The sequence below is a fragment of the Nomia melanderi genome, chromosome 2, assembly GCF_051020985.1.
Source record: "Nomia melanderi isolate GNS246 chromosome 2, iyNomMela1, whole genome shotgun sequence".
NCBI lineage: Eukaryota > Metazoa > Arthropoda > Insecta > Hymenoptera > Halictidae > Nomia > Nomia melanderi.
The window spans coordinates 24,370,996-24,385,766 of record NC_135000.1 but is presented as its reverse complement, the minus strand read 5'-3'; the positions used below and the strand labels follow the sequence as shown (position 1 = coordinate 24,385,766).

Here is a 14,771-nt window from a genome sequence, read left to right as displayed (position 1 = left end):
AAAGCCTCCCGCACGAACCGTCAACAGCGTCCCGCTATTTATAACCCTTCTTAATTGTTGAATTTTATGCCCAACGTTTCCCACACTTTATTCCCTTTATACGCTCGCGGTTCCAGATTCGCGCTCTGTATTCGTAGAACGGCACCGATTTAATCCTCATTATCGGAATAAAAATGAATTTCGAATCGCAAGGAACACGTACAATATTTTCGAGCCATACGTCGAGCTTCATCTTCGTCGGCGAGTTTCCATCCTGAATTCAACGCGATCGATGAAACCGCGGATATTCCGAAATAAATCGAGCGCGGAAAGTTTTCGAATAATCTCGGCGAGCCGGATTCGCGATTACCGAAATGTTCCGGTCGGAATCATACATTCCCCGGACGGCGCGGAACGATGTTGTTTTCTTTGGGGACACCTCGTGTGCGGCTCGACGGGCGAGTCGATCATTCCCGGCGCGCCGCGCGACACGGAACCGCCATTCGCGGCTGGAAATTGGGGCGCGAAATGAGGTCCGCGCGGATACACGGATTCAGTTTTAGCCGAAAACACGGCGCGCCCGTCGGAGCCGACGAGAGATCGCGACGAAACCGTAACAGCGGGCGCCAGGACCGCGCGCGAAATTAATCGAACGTCGAGGATCCGAACGAGGGGGAGCGCGGAACGCGGGGGCCGAGTGATCGTGTATCGGCGAAGAATCAATTAATCGAGGTGCCGCAGAGGTAGATTATGAAAAATCGTTCGGCTGGGTTCCCGGTTCGCGTGGCCGTATCTGCTCGGTGGAATCGCGAGGCTGTAACGCGAGAGCCGAGTCACGCCTACGGTCTCGACAACGGAACGAAAACCGAGCGGACTCTCGCGTACGCGTGTTCGTACGTGTGTACAAAAGAGGGTGGGGGGTCGATTGAACCGGTGAATCGGGAGAGAGAGGGTGGCCGAACGGGGGCGAACGGGAGACGAGAGAAACCGAGGCGTTTCTCGTTTCACCGTGCCGAGACTCCCGCGACTCTTTAATCGCCGATGGAATTTCTTTGTGCAAGCGAACTCGCCGGATTGTTCGCGAGGACTCTACGCCACGCACGCGGACCACCGAAAATCGCCCGGGAAAATCCGTTTCCCTTTGACGCACGCCGACCGGCAAAACGAAATAGACGGAGGGAAAGAGCGAAAGCAATGTGGCGCGCGTACGCGCCGCGCCGCGCCGTTCGACGCCGCGTCGCAGCACGCCGGACGAGCGAATAAAACCCGCCGGAAAGAAACGTGGGTGTGGGGGGCACGACGCGACGGGTCCGACGGGTCCGACGGGCGGACTGAACGACGCAACGCGGCGAGGAAGGGGGGAAATTGAAAATCGGTCGCTTTGAGAAACTCGAACGATCGTTCATTCAATTCGCCGGCCCGTGTTCATGAAATAGGATTACGGCGTTACGCGCTCCCGCGGATCGATTCAGGCGCCCTACCGCGGCGCGGAACTTCCAACGCGCGCGTCGCATCGCGTACCGAGCGACGCCGATGTGCCCGACGTCGCACGGACGGACGGCCGGCAGTCCGCCGCGCGACAGGTTTCCCTGGAAGACGATTAAACGAGAAAGCCGCGTGGCCGGACAGGGAATTGTTTTTTATCGGGGCCGGTTCCCGATCGATCGACCGGCGCAAACGTAATGGGGCAGGCTGGAATTGAAAATCGAACGTTTTTTTTCTCTGTTTTTTCTACGGTCCCGGAGTCGGAAGTTCCGTTGGCAGCGAATTAATAGGGAATCAATTGTGGTCGGCGAATGAAAGCGCGTGAAATACGAACGCGGCGTATGTTGATCGCGGATGTTTCGAAAAATTGGATTCGGCCGGCGATCGGGGTGAAATTAAATGTCACGGATCGGATTAATTTCGTTTTCTCGGGGGAGACATCGCGTAACGCGGGAAATATGTTTTTGGTAGGGTTGAAGAGTGTGAAAGTGGTTCGCCGACGTACGATCGGTGATTTGCCTTGGCGTGATTGAGGAATTAATCGATTTTACGTTATCGCGATCTCAATCCGTCGCGAGGATCGCTCGATCCGTGTGTTTAGCAAGCGGAACGCAGTCGGATAGCGTGGATTCGTTTATCCACGGCTCGGCGAGCCCCTCCGCGTAATTTTATACCCGGCCGCTTCTTTTTAGTATCCGCGGGATTCTTAAACGAAAGCGTTACGCACACCGGATCGTGTAAACCGTTTCCCCCCGCGTCGAATGGTATCGCATTTTCTCGATCATCGTACGTGTTATATAGAAGAAAAAAAAAAGAGAAGGATCAACATGTTGCGCCATAAATAGTCCGTCGCGCGTTCTTTCGAATTAATTTACTTCTTCCTTTCGTGTGATTTATTTTTCTTGCCACAGAATCGCCGTTCGTGGAGCGTTTAATCAAGCAAAGAATCGATAGGAAATGATTCGTGCAGAATTCCATGTGTGAGCCGATGCGTTCGATGGTTGCAAAGTAAGTAGGTACGTGTAAACCAGTGATCGCTGAGAAACGAGCGAGCGTGACGGACATCGTCGAAAAAGCCTCTTTTCCACCAAGAATTTTCCCCAGGATAATTTCCCTCGCAGACACCATTGTAAGTGTGTACGGCGGTCAAAGTGGCAAAACAAAAGAACACAACACAGGAGCATCTCTTCGTGGCATTCCAGACGGTGACAAGAGAAAAGGGAAAGATCCATGGCAGCACACGTGGCGTTCTTTTATTTATATATATGTATATATATATATAGATATGTATAGCAAATTTTATATATACAGAATGTCTTACGTATATATATAAAATTCGTCTGTTACATTAAATGTTACACCTGGAATAGCAGGTTCGCGGAAGGAGATCTTAATTCGCGATACGATTAATTACTACTCAAAAGATTCAAGCGAAACGTCGAAACTGTTAATTAATCGCAATAAAAATATTCGTGTAATCGGTTACAGAAGCGACGATTTAAGATCTCCTTCTGCGAATACTCGGGTTACCACCACGATCGTGAAATGAAGGTTAACAACGATCACAATAAAACACTGATTAAAAACAACAAAAATAAGCAGAGAATTCTGAAGGATCATTGCACCGTGTTTGCTAATTGGCCAACGCAAAGCGTTGCAATGATCAACAGTAACAGCGAAACACGATCGTGGCTGCGACGAGCACACATGTATCCAGCAATTCTCACTGCAAGTATATTAGACAATAACTGAGGCATGCAGTTGGTCGCTTGTGTGTCAAGATGGAGCAAGGATATCACGGAAAGTGCGATATTTGTGCTTTGTATATATACAGTGACATTTCCCGACTGTGCCAGAGTTCGAGCGTGTACAGAGGGTGGGGATGGCTTCCCTTGAAACTTCTCCCCGATTCGCACCCTCTTTTCATCCTCACCTGTATCCATTCTACGCTTTCGTCCTGCTCTCTCCTTCTCTTCCTCCTACTTCTCCTCCTCCTCCTCCTCCCCCCTTTCCTCAACCCCAGACACCCGGACACCCGGTTCCACCAGGGGTAACTAGAAATATTCGTCGGACTTTCCCCGCGTTCCCGTGATTGGAATACTTTTAAGTACCTAACTGTGAGCGGCTCCTCTGTCTCTCTTTCTCCGCTCAAGTCTCTTCCTCTTAATCTGCCGGAGGATTAAACGAGTTTTGTCGACGGAACTTGAGGGTACGTACACGTACGCGCGCGAGCGCAACCCCGCCCCGAATACGCGCGGATATTACGCGGTTACTTGGTAGGAATTTATTCCCGGTACGTAGACACGGCAAATGTGAAATAGCTGTTTCGTGTTTGCATTCCCTTCCTGTGCCACCTGCTTGAGAATGTAACGACGAAGATTTTGCGATTTGATTGCTTTCCGGGCTGTTGTGCGCGTTTAACCTTTCCACGATGGTCTTTGATCTGCGGCGAACGATCCGCGAATATAGCTTTCGCGATCGATGTCAATCGGCGCGAAACGCGAGACGTATTTCGCAGTGAAATATGTCTTCGGTATTTCCGAACGGAAGCTATTGTTTCAAGTTTATTCGATAAAAGTGGAATTTGTAATATTCGAGCGATCAGATTTTTTCCACTCGTTGCCGAAGGTGAGCCGCTTGTCAAAGATGAAAGAAACTCTAGTTCCTTGGCTCGTTCGAACAGTGTCGAGGAAGAAGTGGCGGGCCATTACCGGCTGGATCAACTAAGCAGCTTAACCGGCACGCTCTGAAGCCAGACCGGCGCGGCAATGTGTTAATAGTTTATTATCGCTTTAGCGTTTAATCGCCAATTACAGTCGGCGTCTATTAGCGTTTTAACCGTCGATTGGAAGCACTAATGAAAATCCGGAAAGAGCCGGGTGCGATCAGCCTCGAGAGCTACGTGCTCGAGCGTATTTCGACCGGGATCGATCGATCTAAAAATTGAAAACCGACCGGGGTGACCAATAAAAACGGACCGGCCGAGGAAAAAAATACGCGCGGAAAACAAAAACAACGGGGAACGAAGGGGCGGCGTGGCCGGCGGGGCGAGGGGAAACCGCGACAGCGAGTCTGATCGCGTTATCGTCTTCCGATTGAATGGAAGAGCTAATTTCGCCTAATGAGATTATCGGCGGCATTCGCGCGGCTGCAATTAGCTCAGGTTAAATACGAAGACCGGAGGCTAAACTGATCTCGGAGGGAGAGCGACGGGTGAAAAATACAGGAGGCTGATCGAGTTAAAGGAAATCGGACTAGTGAGCCGGCAACTTGTAATTTTCGATTTACCAAGAGATTGACACGGCTTATTCCGGACGCGAATCGAGCATCAGCCACTTCCGGCCACGCGAAATTGACCCGAGATAACGGCCGCGTTTTGGGAACACCTATCGAGCGAATTTTACTTTGTGCCGCCCTATTTCTCGACTGTAAGACGATTGTAAGTCTTACCTTCGGTTTGTCCGTATTAAAGATTCTTCGAGAGTTACGACAATGAGAAGAAAGAAATAATGGTAAATTCACTCGACTCGCGTTTCCTCTTAACGATGCGTTCTCACGTTGAACAAATTTCTTTCATCTTCGATATTTCAATGAACACTTCGAGACTTCAAAGGCGCGACAATAAAATTCCAAGCGAGCATTATTCTAGACACCGGATACAATCTAACAGAAAATTGTCACAGATTGCCGAATTACGCACCCCAGGGGTAATTCTTTAAGGAGGACGGAGCGCGGTAAGGATCCTCATGAATATGCAAAAGAGGTCTCGCGCGTCGGAATGGCCGACGGAGCCCCATATTTTCGAGCAACCGTGTAAATAATATACATCATTCCGTGGACTTAACACGGCCGCGGGGCAGCAGAAAAAGTCAGGCGCATTCAATTATACCACGGTTGTAATTTAGAAAGCATTAAAATGCTAACTTTCTGCATCCACTTCGTCGATTCCGCCGGAAACCATAAACGTCGAACGACGCGGCGCTGCGGCGAGACGCGCGGAGCTCCTTAATCCCGGCGCGACCGGAGGCGACGGGATTTCGTCGAAGGACTTCGACGGAAAATTACGTTCGCTTTCCACTCCCGTGTTGTATCCCGCCCGGTCGGCACACGCGAGCCGTCCGTTACGAAAGAAAAAAAAGAAAAGGAAAAAGAAAGAACGAGAGGAACGATGGAAAAAAAGAAGAATGGAAACTATCCCGGCGGAAATGAAGGATAAACACGAACCCGACGGAGTTTCCCCAATGCGAAAACGACGCGCCGTGATCATTTCATTAGTAGCTGACCGGTCCCGTTTCGATCGTGGACGGACGGGAACTTGTTTATCGACGATGCGAGGATACAGGTGGAGCCCTGAAGGAGCAACCCTCCTTTTTTCCCTCGTCCATCACGATCAACGTGGATGGGTGTGTTTTGATAAATATCCGCCGGGACAGGATAGCATTTCGAGGGAGACGTTCCTGTAATTGTTTGCCATCGGGTCAAAAGACTGCTGGCCCCGAGGTTGCTTGATTGCGGTACGAAATTACGTTCTTCTCGCGTTTCCCCGCCACGGTTAATTATCTTCATCGGGCACGATGACGAATCGTAAAATTGTTTAATATATCTACGTCGGATCGATTACGCCGTAACGCATCCCCGTGCACCGTGAAGAAATCCCTTTCCGTTTGCCCCGTTCTCTAAGCTCGAGCTTTCCCCCGCCTCCATCGTCCTATTCTTTTCTTTGCTTTTCGGCGGTGATTTTTGTTTTACCTCCGGTTGATTGCTCGTTATTAATAGCGAACGAACAAACGCCGGGGAAACGTTGAATTTCATATCGGAACGTATCAGAGCGGGTTAAGAATTTCCGGTCACGCTGCGCGATTGATCTGTCGTTGGGCCTAAACGAGAACGTTCAGGGAAATGTTGTATAAATATCAAAGGACACGGACGGAAAACTCTGTGTTTTTTTTCTTCTTTTTCTTTTTTTTTTGTTGTTAATTATTGCGCGCCGAGGCGACCGGTTCTGCCGTTGAAACGTTAACGAAAGTAATGACCCGCGATCACGATCGTTCGTATCGCACGATGTGCATGTTCCGCGAATCGTGCGCATCGATCGACCGTTCAACAAGTTCGCCGCCATTTTGCGTGTCGTGGAAACATTCACGTGAAAGAATGCTTTCATGCTATTTTTCTAATAACTGTATATACGTATACGATTCCTCGCGGATACACTCGGAAATCGCATACGTTTTATATTCGATAATGTTCGGATTTATACAGGAGATTTCATCAATTGAATTCAGTCTGTCTCGATTCTCTACCGTTATTTCATTATGCTATCCCTTCGAATGTATTCCTTTCAAATTGTCTTCGGAGAAAAACAGAAATATCAAAGTTTACAAATTATGAACGACGTCACGTCCGTCTCCCCGATTTGTTTCGCGCCATGAAACACGCTATAAGAGCAGACGCGCTACGGCATGACGTTCCACTTACAGTCAATAACATGATTCAACCAATCATTGACCATGATGACGGCGAACGTGATAACGGGTTCCAGAAACTGTCTCGCGTGTCTGTTACTTTCGTGATTTTTCTCGTAACCGACAAAGTGTCGGGGAAGGGAGGCGCGCCTCTCGCCAATGATACTTCCTCGCGCCGTAGTATACCGCGGCGGACCGAAAAGAAGAAAAACAGCCAATAGGAAAGGCCGTCGGAGGATCTCGAAGTTTTCGAACTGGTTCCCCCGTCGGTCAGAGTTAACGACGAGAGTCGAATCATCGAGTGGCTATTAGCGCAATGTAATTACGCCGCGATTGCGCAACGCCGAGGAAAGAATCCGTTCCCAGAAGATGCGGGATGGCAACAACCTCGACCGGCAGGTCTTCGGACTACCTTCCTCTACGCCGCGGTCCACGTAACGAAATTCGCGTAACACGGAACGACCGTCCGCTTCGCGCGCGGCAATAAATTGTAACATTTAATTGCGACGCAATTATCCGACCGTTGTTTTATATTTCCCCCGATACGAATTCGGAAAATTTCTAGTCCAGTTGACAGGAAGTTAAGCGATCATTAAAACACAGAATTCCCGTTCCGTCGTGTTTCGAGTTAATGATTCATAGAAAACAGTTGTTTGATTGTTAACGCATTACAAAATTGTTCTCGCGTCGAGTGCCGGCAACGGCTCCGACGAACAACAAGGCGAAATTATTGAACGAGATTAACCCTCGAGTGATAACATTATAATTAAACTACGGACACGTATAAAATCAGGTCGAACGTTGGCCGTAACGAAGGTTTTATCTTTGATCTTTCGTTGAATAATCGAATTTCTTTTTGATCGATCCATTAACCTTTACTATTTCACGTACAAGCGTCCGATACCTAAAGGGCTCTCCACGGTTTAAAAGACGATACCGATAGAACGCAAACGGTAATCGACGCATCATAAATTTTGCCGTTCGCCTGGTTCCTTTGAAAACGAAGTAATTCGACCGAATTCGACGGAACACGAAAAATAGGATGCCTACCCCATCAATCGAGGGTTAACGCGTACGCGGAATGGAACTAATTTCCGCGTTGAAAACCGTTGCCCCGCGGATTGGCCGTTCTTTTCCGATCTAATTGCGCCGGGTTCCCGGCCCGTGGCAGATTAAGAGTGGAAAATCCACTAACGCGCGCGTCATTTCTCAACGGCGTAATGAACATTTCCACGGTTACGCAGCGGGCCGTCATTAATTCCGTAGACGGAATTTCGCAGCCGACCCCCGGCCATTCAATTTCATTAATCGTTCCAGGCGAAAACCGTCCTCTCGACCCCGTCCCGGTTTCACTTAAATCGTAATCTCGGACGTGGCCCAGCCCTCCCGCCCTCCCCTCGGCCTTGTTCCGTTCCCACCCCCCGATAAATCTGCTCGTAACTAACCGGTCTCTAACACGCGTCAATCCGACGTTCCGATGCCGACTGCCGGCTTTGTCCTCCGGTGCCAACGCTAATCCGCGATCGGTCCTTTCCGCGCCGATTAAACGGAATTCCCAAACGAAATTTCTGGCTACCGGGCTGGTTCCTTTGGCCCACCGGCCGATATTTATGCGCATCCCCCGATTGGTCAGTCTTCCGGGGCCCTCTGCCCCGTAAATGGCGATTGCCCGCGGCGTTAAGAGAGAGAGAGAGAGAGAGAGAGAGAGATTAACAGATCTTCGCACAATCGGAGTAGATAAACGCGGAAAGCGCGGGGAAGCTACCAGGCTGAGCAGGAGACAGAGACACAGAGGTAGAGAGAGGGAAAGAGACAGACTATATAAACTCCGGTATCGCTACACAAGAGATAACGTGAATGCGTTAAGAGGAGATGGCTACTGGTAGTTTGCGAGAAAAGAGGGGGTGAGAGAGTGAGTGGTTACCGTCGCCGAGAGAATTACAGCGAACTACTTGTCCCCTGACACTTAGGATACGCTTGCTCCATTTTGCTTACCTTTCGAGGGGAATCCCAGGGGTACCATGGTTAAGGAGAAGTGTTAGAGCGGGCCTTCCACTGACACGCGAGGATTTCTATTCGGATCAAGTTGGTTCTCGCTTAAATTTCGAAATCCCGTTTTCGGCTCGGAACCCGTTGCGAAACGGTTCCGAACGTTCCAACGGACGAGAGAGACAGCGTTGCGTTTTTGCGCTAGCAGTCGTTAATGATGTTAAGAAGGTTAACTCTTGTTCGCGGGAAGCGCTACGACAAAGGATCTTTTGGAACGGGACGTAACGAGGTATACCCAGAACACCTTGCGTTAAGTGTTTGAAGCGAGTTTGTGCGTGCGTGTGAATTCTTATCGGGTTCGATGCACCTTGCGCAAAACCACACCCCGTGTTAGAGGACGGAACTGGTTAGACGTTACAATGGAGCGATTATCGGGGAAGGATCCAGCGGGGAGAAAACGAAAAAAAAGCGGCGAGTATGGAAGTACGATTCGTACGGTGAAACTTCTCGGATCTCGGACTGCCGTTTATCGATACAGTTGAAAGAAAATTAATGAATCCCTCGAAATCTCTAAGTAGATTCTCGCTCGTTGATTTACCGTTGCGTCCCGCGATACTACGTTTCTATCGCAGCACGAATCGATGGAAATAAAATTCCGTGATTTACTGTGGCGAGCATCGAGAGATGGGTTAATTTTTTTTTCAACTGTATTTATGACGCGGTCGAACACTGTGGCGCCGTTGCATCGTTGATTCTCGTTTCGCCGGGAGAAAATCTTTCGCGTAACAGATCAGACGGTTTCGAAGGCAACCGAGGCAAAGAGAACAACCGCGATAAGATTTTATTCCGTTGGTTATAGATTAAAAACCTATTCCTTGTTCTCTCGTTCTGATTTGTTGAAACACGAAAGCGAGGATGACCCAGGGAATACCGGATCCAGATTGGAAATATGTCTCTAAATATCTTTTCTCGCTTTCATCGTGAACCGTCTCGTCTGTTACACTGTTTATAATACCGCTTTCAATACGTTTTTAAACCTCTGCTTTAATATTTCTTTTGCAACTATTCACTTATGACTCTTCGTCTCGAATATAATTCGATAGAATAAGGCACGGGATCAAGGGGGAATAACCGTTTCAGAAACAGACAAATAAATAAAAAAACGAAACGGTGAAATTACATCATTTTACCAAACTAAATACTTGCTTTTCATGGTAGACGTGAAAACTCGGGCTACGTTCGATCAATCGGCTTTAAATTTCGAACGTCGGTTATACTCGCCTGTACAACTTTCGGAAAACAAAAAAGGTTCTCGGACTCAGACTTTTCATTTGAATGGTTTACAATATAGCATTAAAGCTGTTAAAAAGGAAACAGTAAACTTCAACTGAGCCGTTGTGCTGTAATAAAATCCGAAAAGCATACCTACTTTTCGAAGTTGGAAACGGTTATGCCTCCTTGAATGCATCTAGTATCGGCGAACCGTAATAGTCGACGATCTTTTGCGAAATTTCTCGATCCCACGAGAATGTGCTTTTGCGACATGACAAAGAGAAAAAGAGATTGTTGGTCTAGATTGATTTGCGGGACGAGAAACGTGGAAAGGAGAATAGACGCCAAGGAAAAGAAAGATAAAGAGATAGAAAAAGTGAGAAAGAGAAAGAGAAAGAAAGAGAGAGGGAGAGAGAGAGAGAGAGATAACGAATGTACGCGAGGGGTAGATTACGATCAGCGATCTCCCCGATCGATTCCGTGGAAAGGAGTTAAATTGACGTCGAACTCCTTCGGCTCGTCTTGCGAAACGCGAGTCGCACTGGCAGCGCGCGAGTGTGGAATCGCGACGGACGTGTACGTGTGACGAGGCCGCGACGCGACTCGACGCGACTCGACGCGACGGAACTTCTCCAGTTAAAGTTAATCGGAAAGTTATTACCCCGGCCGGGTCCTTAGACGGTGCTTCAACTTGAAACGCGTTTTTCTTGAAAAGGTGCTCGAGGAGAGCCGGCGAGCAGCCGCAATTTGATCTTAACGCGACCTTGGCGGTTCTTGTCCGCGGTTACGTTGCGCTTTCTTCCAACTTTTCAGTGATATAATCGACGACAAGAAACCGGGCTGCTCTGTTCGTTGTTTCTTGTCCGAGCCGTGACGATAAACGTTGCCGGACGCGATTTCGATTCGTCATCGCGATTATCTCGGCCAATTATTCACACCAACGTCAAGCCGCCCGTCTTATCAACGCGCCGAACGTTGTTCCACTCGAAACGAAACCAATTTCCGCCAAGGGACTATTAATCACGGCGCCTAAACGCGTACCGTCGCAAAATTCCACGTCTTCCGTACCGCTATTCTCCCGCTCTCTTTCTCTCTCTATCTCTCTTTCTCTCTCTATCTCTCTTTCTCCCTCGATTTCTTCTATCTCTCCTTTCTCTCTCGATTTCTTCTCTCCATCCATGATTTCAAAACAGTCGACTCGGTCCACCGATATTGTCCACGATTTAACAACGAAGACCAAACAAAACACGGAAGACTGTAGAGAGAAAAAACAAAGAACAGAATCAGGATATTTCGTCAAGATTGGGTCGAGGGATCTCGTGGGATGTGGATGGTATGACGCGCGGAAATACGCGTGGCGACGCGTATGATTCGATGTGTGGCTCGCACGGAGTAACATACGTGCGCCTGTGAACGTGTACGTGTGTGTATGTGAGTGTAAGAAATCGCACGGACACGGAGATCGAAGGAAATAGAGTGGATGTTCGCGGTGACCAGGATAGAGAAGCGATCGCTGAGTTTGCGATTCTTCCTATCGCACTGATCCGCCGCGAAATACGCTCTTCAATGGTCAAGCAATTGGCCAGTTCGCCGGACCATATGAAGCCGTCCACTCCTTCCTCATTTTCCTTCCTTCCCTGGATATATCCTTCTTCCAACCCTTCCATCCTCTATCCTATATTTCCTTGCGATCTCGACTCCGTGCTTCTTTGCTCCATTTCCGTTGGACAGGGGATAGGTTTCGGTGGGTAGGTGGCTGGAGAACCGCTTGCGTCGAGGAACCGAGTTCGCAGAACCGAATATCTTCCGATTCGCTTTCGCGGCCGATCGTTCACGTTCCGAAAAATGACACCGGTCGCGTCGTCGAACGCAACGGCGTTCCCCCGGTTTCCGGGCACCGCGTTTATACGCGCGCAGCAGCACGAGAAAGCTAATGAACGTCGGCCGAATGCTCTTCCTGCCAAGAGGAGAATTATTCCTGGACCGGGCGTATTTAATTAAACATTCTTCGGCTTTTATTGCTTCACGAACGCGCCCCCGGGAATATTTTATTCGCGGAAACTTGATTAACCGTTTAAATCCGCGCGCGATTCCGGTTTTTGACGCGGAAACGCTCGAAACCGGTGAACACTGAAAATGCCAGCGCTGTTTTCCCTGTTTCCCTTTCGTCGAACGTTGATCAAATTCCGTATGGACGGCGATCGATTAAAACTGTGGCGTATCTTCGCATCGGATGGTTTCCTCAATCCTTCGTTGTACTCTGAGTAGTATATTTTCACCCTTGTTTCTATTTTAAATATTCCAATACTATTACTATTTCTAATTTTCTTTTTCTCACGCTCCATATTCGATACTTTAACAAACAAATCCTCTCCGTTCTATTTAAAACATAAAAGACAATAACACGACCTTCCGAGTGTCAAAATATCGATAACACTTCCATCGAGGAACAATCTCATCAACAGCGTTTATTCAATCAAATGCATCCCATCGACTAGTAATTCGTTACCAATTATCTTCACCGCAATCGGATCCAAGGAAACCATACTTGCGAAACGGCCAACACACGAAATCAAGGAAACGTTCCCCTGATTAGAGCGCGGCTCGTTCGCAAGACCGTTACCACAATTTCACCGGCGCGAAATCCTCTGGCTCGGATTTCCGCATACCCGACGGTTAATAATTTTTCATTCCGCGGCGGATCGTACCGTCCGATCGCTTCTGCGCGGAGGGAGATCGGATCGCGATCCGAAGCAGATAGATCGTATGGATCGGGGCCCCCTTACCCCCGCCGCGTGGCAAGGTCGTCGAAAGACTATGATCGATATACACGGAGCCGCGGCGGTGGTGCAGGAAGCGTTTCTCGTTACCCAGCGCGGCGAGGGAACGAGCCGTGGCTCCAGGTGTCATGGCTGGGGATATCTCCGTGCCGGAGGAGCGGTCGTAAAAGCATCGCCGGTTAGATATCGATCCACGTGGAAAGTCGGATCTCGCTCGATAACCCCCGGGTCCAGGAGTGACAAGTGCGATCTACGCTCGATCGGATCGGACGTCTCCTTTAATTGGTGCTGCTCGACTCATTAACGGTAGAAAATGTCTGCCCGCGTCCCGAATTTTTCTTTCTTACCGCGTTCGTTCGTTTTCCCTTCCTACGGATGGAACGATCGGCCGGCTAGCCGGCTGCTCCGGGGTTAGCCGGCTAGCTACGACCCCCGTCGGAAATGCGGGGGAGGGGAATTCGGTATTGGCAACTCGATTCCTCGACGCCGCGGTTCTATGCGCCGCGATGGGATCGTGGGGAAGTGGGAAAAAAATCGGGGGGGACAGATTGTTCGTGGTATCTCATTCGTGTACATGTATTACATACGTGGGAAGCAAAGGACGTCGAACGAAAAACTTACTCGCTGTTCAGCACACGGAAGGACTTGGGCGACATGCAGTTGACGCTCCAGTCGGTGTTCCCGTGCTCGTTGCACATCGTTATCGAGAACCTCCCGTAGTTCGCTCTGATGAGGTGGATCAGCTTTCCCTCGTCGCACTCGATGAACAGTGTTTTGCCCTCGCAGGCGTACGCTGTGTCGTACCTCTCTGTAACAGAAACGAGCTCGTTAGTTTGTGGCCGGTGAACGTTTAGACGCGGCGGATCCGCGCTGGAAGCGGCACGGTATCGCGGATGCAACTTGCGGATTCGCGTTATCTCGACCGATCGTATTAATTATTATTCGGAAAATCGCCACGGGCATAGAAAGCCCTCATCATCGGCGCACCCTATTTATTTTCGAATGGATGCCGCGCTATCGTTGATAGATATTACGGAATCTATACTGTTCATTAAACATTACCGAACGCCGGTATCGAATGTTATCATTAAAATGGTGGAAACCTAGATGACAAGCCCGTAAATAGAGCGACTGTATATATTAATAATACAATGCGGATTCCCATTGTACCGCCACGGGTTACAACGATAATTCATCGGCTATTTATTGCAGTGATTAACATTCGGTGATGCACGACGGGCACAATGAGACGAAGGATTTGTAAATATCGAACGCTACCAGTAGCACGGCGAATAGTGGGCATTCTCGAACGATAAAAGCCAACGGCGTTGCAAAATTTTATAATCCCCGATTACAAGAGAAACCAAAGTATGACTCGAGAAATGCCTTTTAAGTAGAACTCGCGAAACTCCAGGTGGCCAGGATAAACGACCCCCTAACTCAGCCTATCGAGCGCGTATTATTTACCGGCGAGTCGGTTCGCGGGATGAAAGGGCTAATTAGTCGCCGCGATCGTCGGACAATGAGGAAATCGAATAAAATACCCGGAGCGACGGGTTGCCATTACAGAAGCGAACGCCAAAGAGCCGTCGCCGTTAACGATAGGCTCGCGGGGAGCGGTTGAATCGCCTCGGCTGAATAAGGGGCCTACGAGCCCAAGACAGAAGGGTGGTTTCCAAGCGCAAGTCAAGGACACGTCAAAGTAGCTCGCACGAAATTACAGTGACGAGGCTGGTCGGAGGGTAGTCGGCGAGTTAGGGGATGCATTACCGGGGTTGGTAGGCCGTGTCGCTTCGCGTCGCGT

At 49.2% G+C, this 14,771-nt stretch overlaps 1 protein-coding gene across 15 annotated transcripts in view; it reads right to left on the bottom strand.

Annotated features, from left to right (window-relative positions):
* Positions 1–14,771, bottom strand: part of LOC116426915 (latrophilin Cirl) — a 416,178-nt gene that overhangs the window by 34,357 nt on the left and 367,050 nt on the right. For all 15 annotated transcript variants that reach the window (XM_076374220.1, XM_076374221.1, XM_076374217.1 and 12 more), the window contains one exon: positions 13,589–13,775. In XM_076374220.1, coding sequence (XP_076230335.1) covers positions 13,589–13,775 — 187 coding nt within the window. The remainder of the gene's footprint in view (positions 1–13,588; positions 13,776–14,771) is intronic.